The following is a 21,745-nucleotide window of genomic DNA, read 5'->3' as shown; positions in this document are numbered from 1 at the left end:
CAAATAAAAATGGAGGGAGATCAAATTTTAATGTTAAAATGTTAGAGGGAATTTAAAATTTTGGGAAAACACTAAGGCAACATTTTTCATGTGTTGTATTAACAATTATAAAAATAACACACTTTAAAAGTGTGGCCATTTATGTAAATAGTTGTTGCCAACTATAACAACACTTATAAAGTGTAGGTTATCCCATTAAAGAGTACACTTTAGAAGTGTTGCTAATATTAGTGTAACTAAAAGTCAAAATCTTTGGCTACACTTTAAAAACGTCCCCAAAAGTATTTTAGGCAACACTTTATAAGCGTTGTCCAGATTTAGTGTTGTCGTAGACCTAAAATAGTGTAGTGAATCATGATAAAAGAATCAAGAACTGACTGAAAACTAGGGATCTAATGGGTGAAAGAGATTCACGGGGGAAATACCACATACCTAGTGATGAACTCCACAGAGAAATATTTAGATTTCGGGGCTGGAACTGATGAAACCTTGTTGTGTTCTTGAACTAGGGTTTTTGACCTTTTTCTACTTTCTTGCTTCTAATTTTCTAAGTTTTTATTTTTGATTTTGAATTAGGTAAGTTCTTGTTATGTTTCTAGGCTTAAGCTGACTAAAATCTGTTGATTTAGGACTTAAACGACGCATCTTAGGGGTTAAATGAACTAGGAAAAGACCAAAAGACCCCTGGAAATTTTGCTGTCGGACCAAACGACGACCTGTACTGACGATCCGTCGTTTGGGTATGCTCGACAGGTCTTCACTAAAAAGGGCATAAATTTTTACTCAGAGGTTAGATTTTCGCAAAATAGGTGTCTACGAAAAGATAATTCAATTATATATCATTTCATAGGTCATATGGCACCTGATTCATTTTGTGCTAAAAATTACGACAATTTTAAGTTGACCCAACATCATTTCCCCCCATAACTGACTTCTCACTTTCACCTACGCTCAGACCTACGGACCGTAGATTGAACGACGGTTCGTGCTGGTCATTCGTAGTTCATGTCACGGGTTGGGTAACTTGAGTCTCAATCCAATAACATAGACCACAGACCGTAGTCTAACTTAAGGACCATAGATCTGTCTGTGGATCGACACTTAGTCCATTTTCTGGTCTGACTTTTTGGGAGAGTTTCAGTGGCAAACAACGGATGCACAGTTGGGTCGTAGATTAGACTATGGTTCGTCGATAGTGATCATCGATTGCATCTGCCGATTTCTTAAAAGCTTATTTTTGTCTGTTTTTAATACGGGATATTACAGTAACTAGCCCTTTGAGTTTACAGGTATGCTACTTATTTCATTCATGTAACATGATTTTTAGTGAATCCATCAATACAGTTGTGTTATATACTCCGACAAGGTATAGAACGACTTTGGAAATATGAGTAAGACGTTGTATCATTACGAGGCTCATATTGATGGTAAACAGTTAGAGAAACTCCTAGTAAAGAGTATATAGTTGTTAGTTACAGAAACTCCTAGTAAAGTAAAGAGAGAGTGTGTGTGTGTTTGTGTGTGTGTGTGTGTGTGTGTGTGTATGTGTGTGTATATATATATATATATATATATATATATATATATATATATAAGAAAATCTACAACCAACCCAGTGACATGGCGCCACCACAAGCCAACATTCATATATTTCCTTTATTTTTTCCATTTATGCCCTTGATTCATTGAAAAACAAAAGCTTAAGTGGCTTCCTCTACTGCGATTTAATGACCCGCAAGTACACCCTAGAAGTTAGGGCATCCTTGAGTCGCCACATGGCAAATGAGACTTCAAGAAGTCTCATTAAAGCCACTCGTATCATTCATTGCATAATAAAACATTGTAAAATGAGTAAGAATTGAAAACTTTCTTCACACACGAAGAAATCTTTCCATAATCATTACGCAAGCGGAAGACTTTCATTTTAAACATTAAACCTTTACAACATCTCATTGAACCATCTAAACTTTGAAGTATACAACACTTTGGACTAAGCCCATACAAGCCATAAAATAAAGACTAAGACATAAAGGAACATGGGATATTGTCCTCGAATCGATGAGGACTCACCAATACTTTATCTTCAACACATAGAAACTTAACCATCCTCCATGGCATATTAAGACTTCCAATTCCCTAGACTTAAGTCAAAAACGGAAAGAAAGGGGTTAGCACATTAGATGCATTAAGTATGTAAGCATGCAAAAACCATGAAAAAGGGACATTTAATAAATAACATGCTTTTCATGAATTTTTGATTAAAACATCATACTATAAGCATAATAACAACAATCAACATCTTAGAAACACATAAGAAATTATTTAAGCAATTTATCACATTTTTAGAACAACTTTACAGTAAGAAAATTCATTAATACAGTAAACTCCTTAACTGTTACAGTGAAGCCTATCAACTTCACATAGAGCACTTCCTAATCATGCAATCCTCTCACTAAAAGCTATACTAAGACTCACTTAAGTAAGATAAAGAGAGACCGCCCATACACCCTCTCTAGGCACACCTGAATGATCCTTAAGACCACTTATAATGAGATATACACACTTACAATGCACCAACATATGAACATGAAATTATCCTACCTATGGTTATTCTAAGTCTCGCTTGAGTGAGTTGTGAAGCGACCGCCCATACAATCCCTCACACACACACTTAAGAGATCCTATAGACTATCTAAGATAGAATCAATCTCACTTAATACAACAACATACATTTAACATGACATTCTCCCTTCCAAAAGTTATCGAAGACTTACTCAAGTAAATCAAGAAGATAACATCCATGATTGGCATCTTCAAGATTACCTAAGTAATCCTTAAGACTACCTTAGTTTGGATCATGTTTACATAATCAACCAACTTCCCTAACTAAAGTCATTCTTAAGACTTATCTAGGTAAAATACGAAGTGACCATTCCTATAACCCCTTCACACCTCAACTAGAAAACCCTTAACTACTCAACACAAGTACTTATTCATTTAATATACTTTCTGAACTTAAGTCATTATATTCCTTACTTCATTTAAGACTCATTCATCACCTAAGGACATTCAAGTAAGTATGGTCTTGGACAAGACCTAGGGACTCTAACTAGCATTATTAAAGTCTATTATGCAATGTCTAGATAGTGTCCCATACCACCACCTAAACTTCATAGAACTTCTCTAATGCTAGTAGGTTTCCCATATGACGAGACTAGGCAATTACCGACATAGACCATGATAGCTAAACATGGAATTCGGAGTTCTAACCTACTCCGATGAGGGTGTTTTACTTTCCAAGGGTAGAAAAAGGACATATCCCATGTAGACACATAGTTAAGGAATATGAAGGGCTTTTATGCACTCTAGACTCATTCTCAAGTAGAGATATATTGTACTCTAGTTTCCTTCTCAAGTAGAGCTACTTCCCGTAACATATTCACTCAGTGCTAGCCTTTGTTCTCATAGATTCATTTACGTTAAAGGTTCATATAAAGGTATTCTATATCAAGTTCATAACCCAATTATATTTACCCAACTAAAGAGATCCTCTAGGGCTACCTTACAATGGCGACATAAATAACTCATAATGAATTTCCTAAGGATAATATGATGTCGTTCCATCCTATCAAACTTAAGTCCATCATTCATTACATGAAGGATAGCATTACTAATTTCGACTTCAATGTTCATAAACTTATCACTAGGTTTAAGGTTCCACGTACATGACCTTCTTAACATCATTTAAGGTCTCACATGCCATTCATTCATACATTAGAAGGGTGCAGTAAGCTTACCTAGTCAAGACATCTCATATTCATATATCTCCATAAATGTATCAAGTAAGGGACACAAGTCTACCAAAACAAGACACAACATACTTTACTTTCTTTCATATAGCATATAATTCTTTGAAGCACTTAGGAATCACCGTTATCATCTTTATGTCATCCTATCCATTACTATAACACTATCAATATAACCATCATTGACTCATATAGTCAAGTAGGAATAATCATGTATCAACTCTAACACTACACATATAAAGACATAGTCATAGTCTAACATGATCACCTAATATCAATAGAAGAACACATACTTTCACATTGATCACATGTAGATTAATATGCTTATACTTCACATAAATCAACTACACAAATAATCTTAGTACTTCAAGTAGTGCTGACAAGGTCATGATCATCACAATACATAAAGTAACAATGACAAGGTCATATCATTCACATAGCACTGCCACCATAAGTGGACCATACCAATCATTATTATAACAAAAAATCTATGCATAATATTAATAGATTTAGGGCAGCATACCACCCATTCAATCTCACCACTTCAATCCAAAGCTAAATCATCCAACTCAATACCATAAGACCCTTACCCTTGGTCATGAAAATCAATTCAATACATAAACTATAATACTCAATGAATCTAGGTCAATTCAATATAGATTAATCAATCTAAGGTCAATTAGACATCAATTGAATACAATTCTTATATCATTCAATAGGCCATAGAAAACTACACTAGAATTCATAAGCATTAAGTCAAATATCAATTCAATAAGCTTAATATTCAATGGATCGAAGAATATAGAATACTCAGTTGATCAAATTGAAACAGCCTATAAACCATACAATCATAATCTATACATAAATCAAGAGTCCATAACAATCTACACTTGAATTCAATAATATCAAAGCATGATCACATAACCCATATTTTAGTCAAATTGAGAGATTTGAGAAGTTCAAGGGTTCATGGAGAATTTCATTGGAAAAATAAATTATACATCAATAATATCATATACTAAGGTTACAAAACGTTTTATGCAAGAACCCAAGAATTAGAGTAGAAATTGAACTTTTTCATCTTTTCGATATCTTTGCAAATCATCTTTAAAATTGGCTCTAACGTGATAGAAAGCCTTAGATGAAGAACTACTATACCTTCTTAGAAGAATCCAATTATAATTGAAGAAGAAACTCCATTGAAGATCCATCTTCAAGCTCTATCTTCACTTTGAGCTCTCATGGAGGTTTTTGAAGAAACTTTGGGCGGGAATGAGTTTTGATCTAGGTGCTAGGGTTTAAATGAGATTTTGATGACTTATATACTCTTAAAATAATCATAAACACCTAAAATAACCGTCCTCCAATTTTATAAGACTTGGGGTGAATTTTCCAAAACCCCCCAAGTCCTAAAAGAAAGCTGGAAGATTTTTCAGCACCATTGAGGCCCTAACATCCACGGTCCGTGGGTGAGACCACGCCCCGTCGATGGGTTTAGTTGGTTGCTTCTACAGATCCTCAACCTTCAGACTACATGGATCCATCAATGCCACCCATTGATAGGAAGTTGTCTGGTCGATTGACCATCGTTCGAGGCAGTCGCTTGCCACTGCCTGGCAATGTTGAGCTCCAAGCTGGGGTCCTCCTTCTAAGGCCCCTTGTGGGTCCTAGGTGAAGTCGAAAACGGACGTTAAAACTCTAAACACGTACGTATAGGTATTAGGAATATCTCCAAACAAGTACAACATCAAATAAGCCACGCAACATGATAAAACACATCCAAAATAACAAAGACGTCTAAAGGCTATCTTTCGAACGTCACCAAAACATTCTTGGACGTTTGACCTCCAAACCTTACCAAACTCAACATTATGACTCTAAAAACTATTACAAATCATTTAAGGACCTCATAAACTCATTACTTACTTATAAGAACATGAAAACACATAAGACACATAGGTGACTAGTCGTCGAATGTCTTGATCGTCCCTTGATGTTTGACTTCTAACTTCACCAAAATCTTGCGAAATTTCCTCAAACATCATTTTAAATCATCTTATGACTTCAAGACTTCATATCACACACATTAGGCCCTAGTTTCACCTGATTCATTTTTGAAGGTGTTATGTGTTGTCCCCCTTCTTCCTTCTCCGGGTAAACCTTTTCAGCACTTGGCATTATTTGGTCTCTCTACATAGTTTAATTCTTTTCTCGTTCTTTCTTTATACTATTTTTCTCAATCTTGTTCTTGCTTGCTTTAGGTTTGTAAGGTTACTTGATTGTCTACTTTCTTTCCTTATTGCAATCTTCATCTTCTCTGCTACACTTAGTTATATGCATTGATTTTAAATGAGGAAAATTATTATTTTCCAGAAATTTACGATGTTTGTCCTTTTGTGGGATAATTATACAGAAAGGATACATATTCTTGTTGGCACAAATCCTGCATAATTTGGACTCTTAGGAATTATACTTTAAATATCTAACTTATATACACTACTATAACATAAGAATGTTAAATTTTAAATCAGTAGTTTTTTTAATTTTTTTAGTTTTATTCATGGTGATTAATTTGTAGTTGTCATTTATCCGACCTAATAGTATAATTTTCTTTTAAAATTATGCATAAGTTATCAAACAAGAATATATTGTGTTACCTAGTACATATTTTATCGAAAAATTATATTATTTATATAGAAAATTTTACGAAGTATAAAAATTAAGAAATATTATTCACACACACAGATATATATATATATATATATATATATATATATAAAAATAAAATCTCGAGATTTTTATTTCGCTACTTACTCTCGAGTTCGAGCCTTAAATATGAAAACGAATCTCGATAATGAATGATTAATCCTGTTTAATCTCTATAAAGAAACCTAGTTAGCGTAAATTTGAATTAGTCGAGCGTCCTATTACTGATACCGAGCACCTAGTAGGAAACCAAATAAAAAGGTTTTGTGTTAAAGGATATACTCTATATTCTTCTTTTTCATTTATGCGTCTTACAAAGTAGCTAACTTTCCGAGCTTGAATTTTGGGATGTTAATTTTCTATAAATGAAATTTACTTTTTCTTTTTGTATTACTCAAATATTTAATTTAATTTGTTTAATTTTTTTTAATTCTATAATCCTACTCACTTACCATATCATTTATGTCTCTTATACTCCCTTACTCTTTTACTAACCATTTTGTCTTCCCTTTTTCTTTTAGGGTTTCATTGCTTTTCTCTCCTTTTCTTGATTTTAGCTCTTGTTTTCTTGATTTCTCAACTCCAAAATAATGGAAGCTGAAGATGATCAAGAAAATAATGGATCTTGTGAAAAAGGTTTATCTTCAAGTAATTTTAAGGTGAAGATAAATCTTAAGCTCAAGAAAGATAAAGATGAAAGTCGCGGAGATGAAGAAAAGAACATGTTGTTGATGAAGCAAAAGAAAGATCATACATGTTGTGAGTGTGGAAAAGAGTTTAGCTCAGGAAAAGCTTTAGGTGGACATATGAGTAGTGCACATGTTCAAGCAAATCAAAGATTAGAAGAACCTTTGAAGAAAAAAAAGTCTTTGATAAAAAGATCAAGAATTGATGATTATGTTGATGACGACGAAGAAGTTGTTCTCGAAGAAGAAGAAGAGATGGGAGATGTGGTTGTAAGTTGTGAAATTTGTCATAAGAATTTTTCATCTAAGAAATCTTTATTTGGACATATGAGATGTCATCCTGATAGAGAATGGAGAGGTATGAAACCCCCTAGTAAAAAAACATCGAAAAGTAAGGGTTTTGATGAAGCTAGTTTTGAGGATGTGAATGAGGGTTTTGAGGATCGTTTTGCTAGTCTTCGAGATGAAGAAGAAGAAGATGGAGGAGGAGGAGGAGGAGGAGGAGGAGGAGTTCATTTAAATGTGGTTGAACTACCTCCTTTGAAGGATTGGGGTGCGAAGGATAGACGAGGTAGATCCCCTCAAAAGAGAAGTGTAAGTAGTACTATAATGGATGATGATAAGGAGCTACATGACGCGGTTCAACAGCTTATAAATTTAGTCAATGGAGACGTGAACAATAACAACAACAACAATAATAGGTCAGAGGTCATGATGAGTAGTAGCACTTCAGTTGGTAGTGCTCCTAAAGAAGTTGCTTTTCGCGATTTGAAGGATAAATCTAAGAAAAAGGGGGTTGTTGCTGATGATACTAAAGAAAAGAATCGCGAAGAAACCAAGAAGAGGAAGAGGGAGAAGGAGCTAGTCAAATTGGAACCGAGCCAGGATTTGGTCCCCAGCCTGGTTCTCAAGAAATCAGTGGAGGTCAAATACAAATGTAATGTGTGTGGAAAGATGTTTGCGACTTATCAAGCACTAGGTGGACACAGATCGAGTCATAACAAGTTCAAGATTAGTATTGAGAACACGATCGATGAAATTAAGGGTAGAAATCATGAAGAGAATAATAATAATACTCAAGATCATGGTCAATTGGGAAATCAAGAAATCAATAATTATGGCAACATTATTATTAATGATCGATATGGATCTAATAATAATAATGTTCATAAGTGCAAATTTTGTGACAAGATTTTTCCTACTGGACAAGCAATTGGAGGTCATCAAAGGAGCCATTTTACAAATAATCAAGAAGAATCATCAAGTCAAAATGCAAGTAAAGTTCTTGATTTTGATCTTAATGAATTGCCTCATTTAGATGATGATACATTATTATAATAGATAATAATAATAATAATAATAATAATAATAATAATAATAATAATAATCCAAAAGTATGATTAAATTAGGTTTTATATTTGGGAATTTTATTATATGGTTTTATTGGATCTTTTGATTAGGATGTTTACTTTTCCATAGGTAGTAGGAGTTTATTTCTCATTGATATATGTTATATGTAATATCCTTTAATCATAGTAGTTGATTTTGTTTTGATTTTCTTTCGTTTTTAAGTTCCTTATATACATGTTAAGTCTGTTAAAACTTATTTATTACAATGACTTTACTTATTTGGCTTTGTATATTTTTTTTTTTAAAAAAAAACATGTTTTGAATTGGATAATTTAAGGTTGTTATATTGTTAAATTGGTTAGAAATTTTGTTGGATTGATAAAATATCGATTTGGATTTAATCTTTCATTCTACTATACTATTTTTTCTGTTCCAAAGTCTTGTCATATTTACATAATCACAATTTAATTATATGTTAAATGATTCACAAGTCTTACCACATTTACGTACACTTGATTGCAAGTTATGTAGGTCGTATGATTTTAGTACGATCCTTATTCTACCTATTTTTGTTATTATCTATAAGTTTTACGGCTTGACGATACTAATTGCTTGTCAGGGAGCGCTTTACCCCCCTAATGTGGGACATTTCGATGCGAATTCGGATTTAGTCGAATTCTAATGCAGGTACCGAACATCGAGTGAAAACAAAAAAAATCTTTTATCTATATATATTTTTAATTGTTCATATGTTTTTATTTTGGAATTTTATTATATGGTTCTATATTATATCTTTAGGATGTTTACTTTTCCTATAGTAGAAGTTTATTTCTTATTGATATAAGTTTCAAAGTTAATTACATGTAATTTCCTTAAATTAGTTGATTTTCTTCCCTTTTTTAGTTCCTTGTATTAAGTCTTTTAAATTTTGCATTGTTCACAAATTATATCGACTTCATTAAACTTTATAGGTCATATAAATTTGACACATTCTTCATTCAACCTATCTTGTTAAATTTCTCAAAAATCTTACACAATTTGCAAAACTTCCCCTCGTTCAAAATTTATGTCACATGGCTTGTATTTTTAACATAATTTTTCATTCTACCTATCTTATTAAATTTCGATGTTATACCCATGATAGAATCTCCAAAAATATACTATTTTTAGCAAATCCGACACACACTCTTGATATTTTTTGAAGAATCCGAACAACATAGTTGTTACGAACAAAATAAGTGCATAACTGTAAAGACTGTCAACAAAAGCTACACTAAACAAGATATCAAAAGAGTCCTACATAAAAACAAATAGACCAAGTCATATTTTACTTGCAATTATTCAAAACAACTTGATGTTCGTCAAGAAAATTTATAAAGAGGAGCATGATACTTCACACCGTAAACCCACTTAAAAGAGAATGTTGAAATTTTATTCCCTTTCAAGTAATAGAATTATTTGTTGTTTATCGGAAATATCTATAACCGGAGCGCTAGACTAATCCATAACTTGTAAATCAGATTGGATTGATTGACCAAAAGCTTAGACCTTCATTGACAGGAGCGGAAAAGGCTAGACCAAAATCTACCCTAGCTAAATCTATACTATCTAAATTTGTTCCAAGATTCTAGGACTAGCTAAATCTGTACTACCTAGGATCACGATGCATGCTGTATCAGTAGAAAATCTGCACTAGCAAAATCTATTCAAAGTGTGCCGAAACACCCCCTGTATAGAATAGCAAAAGAAAAGTATAATTCAGCAATCCTTCTGCTAGCCCAAGATTGTTAACTAAGATCGGAAGATTCAACTTAGGAAGAGGAAGATAGAAGGGAGAAAAAGTATTTTGGATAGAAGAGCTTTGGTATAGAAGAATACTATTGATTTGGGTTGATTACAAATGTACAAGACAACCCATATTTATACTTGTTCATGGATGGTTCTAGAAATTCTTCTAGATACTTCTATAACGAAAATTCTAGTGATCTTTATCTTCTACCCTATAATATCTAGATATTTTTTGAAGATAACTATTCTAGATTCAACACTAGACTATTCTAGAAACTATACTAGAATAATCTATGATATTCCAAAAATCAATTTTATCATTTTTCACTCCCCCTTAAAGTGACTTTTGGAAACTACCCCACACTTGTTGTGGAAGAACTCAAACGAAGATTGAGCCATGTCTTAGCGAAAATCTCAACATTTTCTTCCATACTCCTTTTCCTTCTTCAAATGATAAATATTTTTTATCATCGAAGGAGCCATGTGAATTATCTCGTCGCTGAGTTCCTAGACTCCCCCTTTTTCTTAACTTCCTTACATTTGTACTATCTGGAGAGACATCTATGTTGTACAAGTTTGGAACTCTGATGCTTAAAATTTTGGAACATGTTTCTTCCAATGCAATTCCATAATATTGAGAGATTTCATTAGTATTAGCACCTTCATCTGAGTCAGGATGATATTGTCATCTATTTCTTGTGAAGCCTCAACACCATAGTAGGATGCACCATCAAATTCCCTTTCGAGCTCTTCAATTACTTGTTTATCATGTTTAGAAGTTTCGAAAGTTATATCATCTATCGCTTCGCCTTAAATTTGGCCTTCAAGGTTGGCTACTCCATCTATTTGATTAACATTTTCTCCATTTACTTCTAATATTTGATCTAAGCCAATGACTAACCTTGATATGGCTGACGATTAATCAGAGACTTCAACTTCCCATACATCTTCCTCAATACTTTCTCCATAAAGGTCACCATCAACATACATAGCTCCAGACATTTGTTCAGAATCTATTTCCTTGATTTATTTGATAAAAGCTACCATATCCCCATTATGAACATCTTCAAGTTTTTGTTGCTTCATATCGATGACATCATTGTCTTGCTTCTCCATGTAATCGACTGTATTACGTTCTGAATCCTCGATCAGGTTTTCTTCAAGGTTGATGGAAACCATAGCATCTATTGCTCGAGCCCAGTCTTCTTCTTCTTCAACAACTTTTTGAGCCATATTGCTCTCTTTGGCTCAATAATATCTTTTTGTATGCCCTATTTCTCCACAACGATAACATCTGAGAGGCTTCTTACCATAATAGTTAGAAGACTTCCTTCTATCTAGGTGAGAGTGATCCATCTGAGGATCGAGAGTGTAGCATATTTCTTGTTTTTCCTTTAAAGTTCCTCTTGTTGGCTACCAGAGCATTTTCTTCTTCTTTGACAAATATACTAGCCAACTGCTTGGCTAGTAATTCCTGTGACGATAATAAATTTTCAAATTCCTCCAAGGTTGGTTGTTAAGCCCATCCTTGAATCGACGTCACAAATGGAATGTATTCACGTTTAATTCATGAATTAGTATTCTTCTTATTCGTGCTTCCGGAATAGCCTCTTTCGGATTCAACAAAGATATCTCAGAGCATAAGTTCTTAATCTTCAAAAAATACTCGAAAATAGAAAGATTACGTTGAGTGGTGTTGGCCAATTCATTCTCCAATATCTGCAGTCGAGCTTCAATCTTTTTGTTGAACAAGTGATCGAGGGTCCTCCATATCTTGTGAGCTTATTTATACTTTACAATGTGATCAAATAAATTGGAGGAGATTGTCCTCTTTAGAATGAACTCCTCCTTCGCATTAACTTGCTTCCACTTCTTGTATACACTGTTATATTTTGGTCCGTCAGCAGGAAGACTTGTGTCATTCCCGTTAACAATATCCCACAAATCCTCTCCTACAATATATGATTTCATACATGTTTTTCATACTTTGTAATTTGACTAATTCAACAACTCCATACCCAATCCATTAACATTGCCTCTAAAATCCATATAGACAAACTAGTTGAATCTACACCAATCCGATCTTGAAATAAATCCCACTAGCCAATCTATGACTATGTCTCTGATACCATGTAGTGAATAACAGAAGAAAAGTATAATTTGGGAAGCCTTCTGCTAACCCAAGATCGTTAACTAAGATCGAAAGATTCAACTAAGGAAGAGGAAGCTAGAAGGGAGAGAGTATATTGGATAGAAGAACTTTGGTATAGAAGAAGACTTTTTGGTTTATTACAAATGTACAAGACCACCCATATTTATACTTGTTCATGGATGGTTTTAGATATTCTTCTAGATACTTCTACAAAGAAAATTTTAGTGATCTTTATCTTCTACTCTAGAATATCTAGATATAACTTAAAGATAACAATTCTAGATTCTACACTAGACTATTCTAGAAAATATACTAGAATAATCTATATGATATTGCAAAAATCAACTTTATCATATTTCACACCCTGAACCCCTCGAATCCCAAATCGACCTTCCCAGCATATCCCAAAACATTGTATAAACCTACTGGAAGTTTTAAATCAAGCAATGGAGTGCTAATACTTAATCCGAGGGGTTGGATTGTTACATGTAGTTTCTCTCATCAAAAGCTTTATTTTTTTCCATTTCCTAATCAGTTTCTTTCTTGTTTATTTTGACATTTGCAACTACTACTGGGACTGTTTTGGCTCTTTGGATGGTTCCGATGGAATCACTTGATCAAGATGGCTGGAAGATAGCAGCCGCTTCTTATGGGAAGACACATAGGTCTTCTTCCTACGTCATTTTTCTTTGACAACAACATTTCAGGTTTTTGTCTTGTGATTCTTATTCTGAAAGTATGTTGACTTCACTTGATTAATCGTTGATCCATTTAATTGCTATTTTTGACACACTACTAAAAATTTGAAAATACTTGACCTTCATGCTTTGATGAAATTCAAATCTATAGGCTGTCCGCTTAGAAATTATTATACATGTTGTAAATCCATCAAATAATTCCTATTCAGATCTTGACCATATGGTGTCTCAAATTTGTAAGCAACTTTTTAATTTACATGAACTACAAGTATGAAAGAGTCCCCTGTCTGTCTCTCTGAATTTCTACTACTAAGTAGCACTTCTGCTATTCAATCATAGAATCGATTGCGACTTATAACCTAGCTATCGTTGATCAAAAGTCGCAACAAAGTTTCATTTCAAAAAAAATTCACCAGAGATAAAGGTATCATTGAAAGGTTTAAAGGCTACTGAAGTAATGAAGCATTTGTTCACAACTGTCCCTTTCTCCTCATTATGAACAAGTATTATGCTTTGTAATATGTGGATTTATGAAATCTCTCATTAGATTAAAATAAAATAATTGCCGCTTCTATTTCCTCCACGAGTAACAGCTTCCTCAAATGCCTTTAGCAAATCTTGACAATCGCTCACCAACATCATGTGACTTTCTCCACTACTCTTCCAGATTCCAGAATCTACATCTTATAGCATCGCATCATCTGATTTGCCACGTCTTAATCACCCTGTAAAATTCTTTTATATAAATCTTCACCTTTTGTCTCTACAATATATGTCCTACAAATATTTGGAGTTCTCTTTCTGAATGGGTAAAACAATGTATTCTGATTTCTGAATATTCTAATTATAACGTGTAGTTTATTATCAGTCAATACTTCGGGAAGAGTAGGTAAAGCTAATTGGAAAGCTCCTTCCAATAAGAGCATTTGAGATTGCTCAGCCATAGGTTGTTTAGATGAAAGAACAATACTTTTCAAATGTGATAAGAAATCAAGTCTATTTACAAAAGAGAAATTTTTGAATAAACTCAGTAAAACATAAGGCAATCACCTAATTTAAAACAAAAGGGAGGTGGAGAAATCCTCATAAAAATAGCTATGCTTAGGAGGGAGAGATAAAAGAACCAATGCAGCAAAGACTAACCTCCCTTAAAGTATACTCTAACAACCACGACTTCATATAAAGAGGAGGGAGTGTTGAATGATCCTCGGGGCTAACATTGAGGATTTTAGATGTTTTGTATTGTGCCTGCAACTAACGCCGAGGATTTTGGGAGAAGAACGAATTTGGGAAATAGGAGTTTCGAATCACGTTCAAAACAAGGTGAACACCAACAAACTTCACAGTCTCACAAATCCTAAAGAATGTGTTTCACATTCATTTGAAAGTAATGTGAATGCAAAATAGCATGATATAATATTAGTATGGATTGAGCAATTTGAATGTAATATAGGTCAATGATGAATGGCCATTTCATAGATGAATTCACCACTTTATAGAGTCCAGTTTGAGTGATCGATCACTATACATTTTATATTTCTTAGATTTGCTATATTAGTGAAATATCATGGCATCTCTACTTCAACTATTTGCTATAACTAGTGGAACATTCCGTTGATATGATATATGTATAAAATGTATCATCTATTTTTCAAACAACATTTTTTATTATTTTGTAAATAGAAGGAACATTTCACCATTTTGCATCATATTGAAGAAAATGTTTGTGTTGTGACAAAAAATCACTATTGTCACTAATGAAATAGTAGTAGCTTGGAGAAGCTAATGCTGGCTGAAAAATCAATTGATGAAGCAGTGATAGATGTATGCGAGAAAGGAACTAAATTAAAACTAGCACTCTGTCTGCTCCTTCAACCTTGTTATTTTAAAATCCTTTACCCTTATTATTTTAAAAAAGGGATCTACTCGTTCACCCTTGTTATTATGCAAATATCCGTGTTCTTCCGTGGTTTGGTTCGATACACAGAGACATGCCCTGTATTGTACAAGTATTACTAAATATACGTATGTGGGCTTCGATGAAGTTGATATATTTTTTTTATAATGCCCCTTGTGTTGTACATGTTGTACAAGTATTACTAAATATATGTATGTAAGCTTTGGTGGAGTGTTCTTCCGTGGTTTGGTTCGATACAAAGAGACATGCTTCTGTATTGTACAAGTATTACTAAATATATGTATGTGAGGTATTACTAATACCTAAACGACTTAGTTAAGGGGTTTAACATCCGGTCACGCGCCCACCTAGGACCCGCAAGGGGCCCTAGATGAAGGGCCCAAGAATCGGACAAGACAACCAAGAACACTGCCCAAAACACAGAGCAGTCTACTGAGCGTGGGCCCATCGACGCCCTGTCGACTGGGGCCGTCGTTCATACTTGGTGAAAGGTCCAGCCCTCCCTTGAACCAGCCTTGTTCCATCGATGCCCAGCAGCACGGGCCGTGGAATCATCGACACCCAGTAGCTTGGGTCGTCGATTGGCCACTTCGAAAAGCTGTGAAAAGTTGCTGCCAACTTGGGGTGTTTTATGTAAATTCACCCCAAGTCTTTTTTAACCCTAGGTCAATACTTTTAGTGTTTTTAAGTTATATTAAGTTTGTTTTAAACCCTAGACCTAGACAAGACCCCTTACTTCAAATACTCAAACTCTCTCTCAAAAGAAAGCTCTCCCAAAGTCACCATTGAAGCTAAGACTCAAGGAAGGCAAGGAGGGATTGTCTGTACATGTATCTTTACCAAAATTAGTGGGTTTCCTTCCCTTTGAGGTATGGTATCCATCCTTGAACCCTCTTCCATTCAAGGAGCCTTTTCCAAAGGATTTCAAAAAGGGTTTTCAAACTCAAATTCCTTCTATCGTTGATTTTAAGTTTGGGTCTTCTTTTAAAAGTATTCTAATAGTTTAAATGCGTTTATTCTTGTATGAATTGATTATTTTGATGTTAAAAACCTAAGAACTCATGTATATGCATATTTCAAACTTTTAGGTTAAGAGATGGGTTAAATGAGCATGTTTGGGTAAGATATGAACTTTGGTTTTCTTATGTTTCCATATTGGTTTAGATACTGCCCTAAGGGACTTATTATAATGAAATTTTGAGAAATTGATTATAATTTATAATGGCTTTGTTAAATGGTGAATTTTTCATATTGCATAGTTCTTATTGTAAATTGCTCTTGATTGGTATAGTCCACATTCGTGGTGGCGATGTTTATTTGATGAAATTGATATTTCTTACTATGTTTTGTGAGTATGGCTTTGAAGGCCTCGTATATGAAATCAAGTGATATTGAAGATAAGTCTTGTCTTGTATTTTGAGAAGTTGAATCGCATGTTTGGTTTAAATTATGCCTAGGTAAAGTATATGACTTGTGAAGCATGTAAAGTCTGTAAATTGATGAATGTAGGACTAAAGCATGTATAGAAGCTAATGTTAATGAAATGATATTTGTATGCAAGATGTGCTCACGAGTACTCACACACATTTAAATGAATGTATGAAGTTAAATTTAGCAAATAGAGGAGTTTTGAGGTGGACACTCTTCATGAGTTGAGACGAAGTATTTAGTAGCAACCTCGTTACATCCTAAGAGCTTTCAAAGATAGATCGGAGGATGAATGCCCTTTGTGAGTTGAGATGTGGTGTTCACTAGCAATCCTTAACGTATAGTTTAAAGTGTTTAGAATCTGTGGGGGTTATGTCTAGCACCGAGAGTATATGAAGAATTGGTGATTACACTTGGTGAGTTCAAATGTTTTATTCCAATGTACCTCTTGAGATGAGTACTCCTCGTGAGTAGAGAATGATTACTTAGTAGAAATCTCCTTATCCCTTAACTATGTGCCCGCATAGGTGTAGCCATTGGAAAATCCATGTAAAAGCTAAAAAGAATGACCTTACTCTACACAAGTGTCTGATAGGGGTTAATGTCGGGATTCCATGCCTAACTATCATGGTCAATGTCGGTTAAGCTAACCCTCCACAAAAGAATTGATTTAACTAAGTCTTCTGAAAGAACGTACTACTTAGGGTGGGTGGTGGTATGTGACGCTATCTACTCATTGCACTAGGTAGGACCTTCCGAACGGGAAGACTTGGTGTCAAACCTTCTAAAAGAATGTACTACTTAGGGTAGTTGGTGGTATGGGATGCTATCTACTCATTGCACTAAGTAGTCATTCCGAAAGGGAAGACTTTTGTGGTTTGTTGGGTGTCTTTTAATGTCTTGCCATTGATTGAGGGGATTGTTTCTCCCGAATTGAGTAAGCCGAAAGGAGTAGTCCTTAGGGTTGCTTTGGTATGTATTGAAGGAGGCATATGCATACTTCCTTCATGTCTTACCTTAGTTTGTCTTAGGATAATCCCGAGGTAAGAAAACTCTTACGAAAAATGAGTTCACTTTCTCTTTCGCTTGGTCATGGAAGTTTACTCATTTAGGATAGGATAATTCATTGTGAGTGCCTTAAATGATTCATTGTTAAAGTTCAAATTTGTTCACTGTAATATGGGTTAGAGTTTACTGTAAAGTTTTGAAAGTTACTGTAAATGGTCCCTTTTGGTTTTAAATTATGGAATCTCTTATCTAGGTGTTAAGTAATGGTTCTTATGATGTTTTGCTTCTATATTCTTGAATATTTTACTTAAATTGCACGAAAAATTATTTTACTAAAATGTCCCTTTTCGCATGTTTTTGCATATGTCATACTAAGTACATTATTTGTACTAACCCCATACTTTTCTATACCTTATAAGTATAGGTTGAAGACTTTTTGGAAGATTCGAAGGCGAAGCTTGGGAAATTCACTCTCTCAAGAATTGGTAAGTCCTCATATATCCGAGGACATAGTCAATTGTTTTCTAGCTATATTATTAAGACTTAATATGTATTTAATTTCAATGTAAAGGGTCTTGTCCCTAAGATATTATATGTCGTGTCTTACGTTTGGCTTGTGACGATAAGATTTGTTAAGTATTTATGAAAGATTTCCTTTTTATTAATTTATTCGTGAAAAGTTTTTACTCCGCACTACTTTTCATGTTATATGTAATGAATGCTTGTTGAAGGTCTTTACAAGACCCCAAAAGGTCAAGTATGCGCAGACACGAAACGAGGGTTCCTCCTAACTTTTAGGGATGCTTTCGGATCGTGACACTTAATAAGTAAGAGATTGTCCCATTCAAGTAAAACACTTGTAGTAATAACTTATACATTGTCTCATCCGTCTCTGTTCAACATAGATTAACAAATTTTGCCCTTTAAATTTGGATATTGATTGTGAGGACAATCTCGATTGCCAAAAGACTCTATTTATTTTTCAAAAAAGAAAAATTTATTTCTGTGGCCATAGCTCTTAGAGTTGTGTGCATCAGAAGGTGATAAATAGACAGAAGAGAAAGAAGTAGAGTATATCGCGATAGCTGAGCATATTATTGGTGAAAATGGGGAGGTGTACCAAATGAAGTAAAACTGGACCTAGTTAGCGAGATTAACCCTAAGTTTATAGAATGACCTGATTGTGAAAACAAACAAAATTCGGACAATCCGTGAATTTGCAACTTGAGTTTTTCAAATCTGATAAGTCCATTATATTCAGTTTATTGTATAGAAAAAGAAGACAAGTATCTTAGACTTATTTTTTGCCTGAAATATGTCCTATGCTTGATTTTGAGGAAAACAATCAACTAAAAATTGAAATTTCTCTTATGAAATTGAAATTCACTCTCTCAAAGACTTTTGCTTAAGAGTTGTCACATCAACACCAAACAGTAAATACAAACTATAATCGACAAATATATTATATGGTACACCTAGAATAGAGCAAATAACGTAGATTTAAGACAAACCAATGTAGTACTCTTTAAAATTTCTCGAAAATCATTCAATGGGGGACTTGGAAATCATGAAGCAGCAGAGAATACATCAAAATTATTCACCTTTATACCCATAAATTGTTGTTGTAAGACCAGTGGAGCTTCAACTGAAGTAAAAGATATCAATGCCCAAGAAGACAAACGAGCTTCACTAGAGAGATTTCTTCACCAGAAGTTCTACCTCAAATAAAATGATCATGATGACTAAGATAAAAGTGTGCTTTGGTTGAAAAAGGGTTTTATGGAAAATGGTTTTTTTCTTTTTTATTTTCTAATCAGATGAAATATTTTGGCGCTTTGCACAATTACCGGAGGGAAATATAATTTAGGGTATATATATATATATATATATATATATACTAGAAGGGAGGCCCTTGCATTGCACGGGGCACAAAGCCCAACAATTTATATATTTTGAAATCTTAAATATTATTTAAGGGGAAATGGTCAATAATTTAGTATACAAAATGGCTAAAAAATGCCCTTTTTCTGAATAAATGTATTTTTTTTTAAAAAAAAAGACAATCTTCCTCCTAATTAAAATATTATTAAGTAATACTATTCTTATTTTCTTTCTTTTGAAATAACTTAACAAATAAAAGTGTAGGAAATATTTTTCTTCTACTTTATCTCATTTTATCAATTAAAATAGAATAATTTCATGTACACTTTCGATAGATAATATATGTCATATATATAACATTATAGTATATCTATAATTTACATAACAATAAAAAATATTTTCATTTTTTATTTTTTCTGAACTAAAGTAAGATAAACATTAACTTATATTTTTAAAAACATTAATTGAAAAAAATGTGTCAAAAGAAAATAACAATACATTTATTTGAAAAATGAGGTTTTTGACCTACTAAATAACAATAATGACAATTTTAGACCAAAATATTGATGACAAGAGAATTTTTGGATCAAACTATAAACGAAGCACTTTTTTGTTCTTTTCGCATAGTTTAAGGAAATTTAGCCAAAGTATTGACGATAAAGATATTTTTGAGTCAAACTATAAACGAAAGACATTTTTATTCCTTTCACATAGCTTACGAGTATTTTTGATGATTTTTCCTTTATTTAATGTATAACCTTTTGTCATAAAGGGACAAAATGAAGGTGGAAGTAGTAATTGACAAGAAACAAAAGTTAATACATAAAGGCTACTCAAATAGAGATATAATGTATGATACGAAATTCACATTGTTAAAGAACTCGCACAACACGTCTTATCTATAATAATCGCAATATATGAGAAATAATTTCAATTTTAATACATGAGAAATAATTTTTGAAAGATTGACAGAATTTGTAAATATAATGGGTGTGTTTGGTATGACGAAAAACATTTTCTGGAAAATATTTTCCAATTTCCTCATGTTTGGTTGGAACAAAAGTGTTGGAAAATGTTTTCAAAATCAACCCATTTCCTCAAAATTTAGGAAAATGACTTTTTTCAAAAGTTAAGAAAAACATTTTCCAAAACTATATTCCAACTTCAAATTACATTTTTTTTTTAAAAAAACACATCAATTTCTAAAAAATATTTTCAATTTCAAAACTTTATTTTTTCACCTCGATCCCGGACCCCACCACCATCGCCGGAACACCACCCCCCCCCCCCCAAAAAAAAGTAATTTGTTTTTAAAAAAACATTTTCAAACTTCAAAATTTCTTTTTTTTCCCCTACGCTTGACTTATCATCCACCCCCTTACAACCCCAACCCCCACCCCCTCTCCCAACAAAAAAAAATTAAGTTTATTTCTAAAAAATATTTTCAACTTCAAATTTTTATTTTGTCACCCCTAGCCTCCACCCTCCCCCCTACCCCAACCCCCTATCACCCCAAAAGCCCCCACCCCACCCTACCAAAAAAATTAATTTTGTTTTTACAAAATATTTTTCAATCTCAAATTTTAATTTTTTTCACCCATAGCCCTCCTTCCCCCCCCCCCCCCGACCCCCTCCCACTACCAGCCCCTCTCCCTCCCAAAAAAAAATTAAGTTTGTTTTTAAGAAATATTTTCGACTTCAACCAAACATGAGAAGATAAGTTAATTATTTATTTATTTTTCAGGAAAACATTTTCTAGAACAACATTTTCCTTCATACCAAACACACCCAATATCACGACCCTTTCAGTATATTTCTTTAGTTATTGCCTTACCGAGAAACCTATGATTTCTATTGAGAATTTTATCAAATCTGGAGCTATCCCATCTCCGGACTCCATCATAATAAAATCAAATCACCATGAAATTAAACACATACAGCATAATATCATTTGTAGCCTAACAATTTTTTTCATCTAGTAATTGTAAGGAATGCAACTTGATTTTACATGTGTTTAAACTTTTGTATTGTTCTCTAGTTTCCTTAGTGTCCACATTTCTTCATGTTTTATTAGAACAGGAGTTGTCTATCCACTTTTAGACCTAGAGCTACCTGTCAATAAGGTGGAGTATAAGGACTTGTGAAATTTACATAGAGTGTTGTAAACCTTGTTATTAAAGGTACTATCAAAGGAAAGAAATGTGTTTTGTAATATGAAGTGTCAACAATGAGCCAACCTATTCAAAGTTAAGTTGGAAGAGTTTCTTGGATTTTTGCAGACAGGAGTGAGCTCATAGAAATTTAGAAATCAATTTAATCATAGA

At 33.5% G+C, this 21,745-nt stretch overlaps 1 protein-coding gene across 1 annotated transcript; it reads left to right on the top strand.

Annotated features, from left to right (window-relative positions):
- Window positions 1-7,102: 7,102 nt before the first annotated feature.
- On the top strand, window positions 7,103-8,536 carry LOC138338680 (zinc finger protein ZAT9-like). The gene has a single exon (XM_069289755.1). It carries the CDS (start codon window positions 7,103-7,105, stop codon window positions 8,534-8,536), a length of 1,434 nt encoding a protein of 477 aa, XP_069145856.1.
- The last annotated feature ends 13,209 nt before the right edge of the window (window positions 8,537-21,745 follow it).

This window comes from Solanum lycopersicum, chromosome 10 (assembly GCF_036512215.1).
Source record: "Solanum lycopersicum chromosome 10, SLM_r2.1".
In the NCBI taxonomy this organism is placed as follows: Eukaryota; Viridiplantae; Streptophyta; class Magnoliopsida; order Solanales; family Solanaceae; genus Solanum; species Solanum lycopersicum.
This window is presented reverse-complemented; position numbering and strand designations above follow the sequence as displayed.

Bases quoted from the DNA above. Each gene is read 5' to 3' on its own strand.
- LOC138338680 (XM_069289755.1), top strand. From the start codon at position 7,103: ATGGAAGCTGAAGATGATCAAGAAAATAATGGATCTTGTGAAAAAGGT.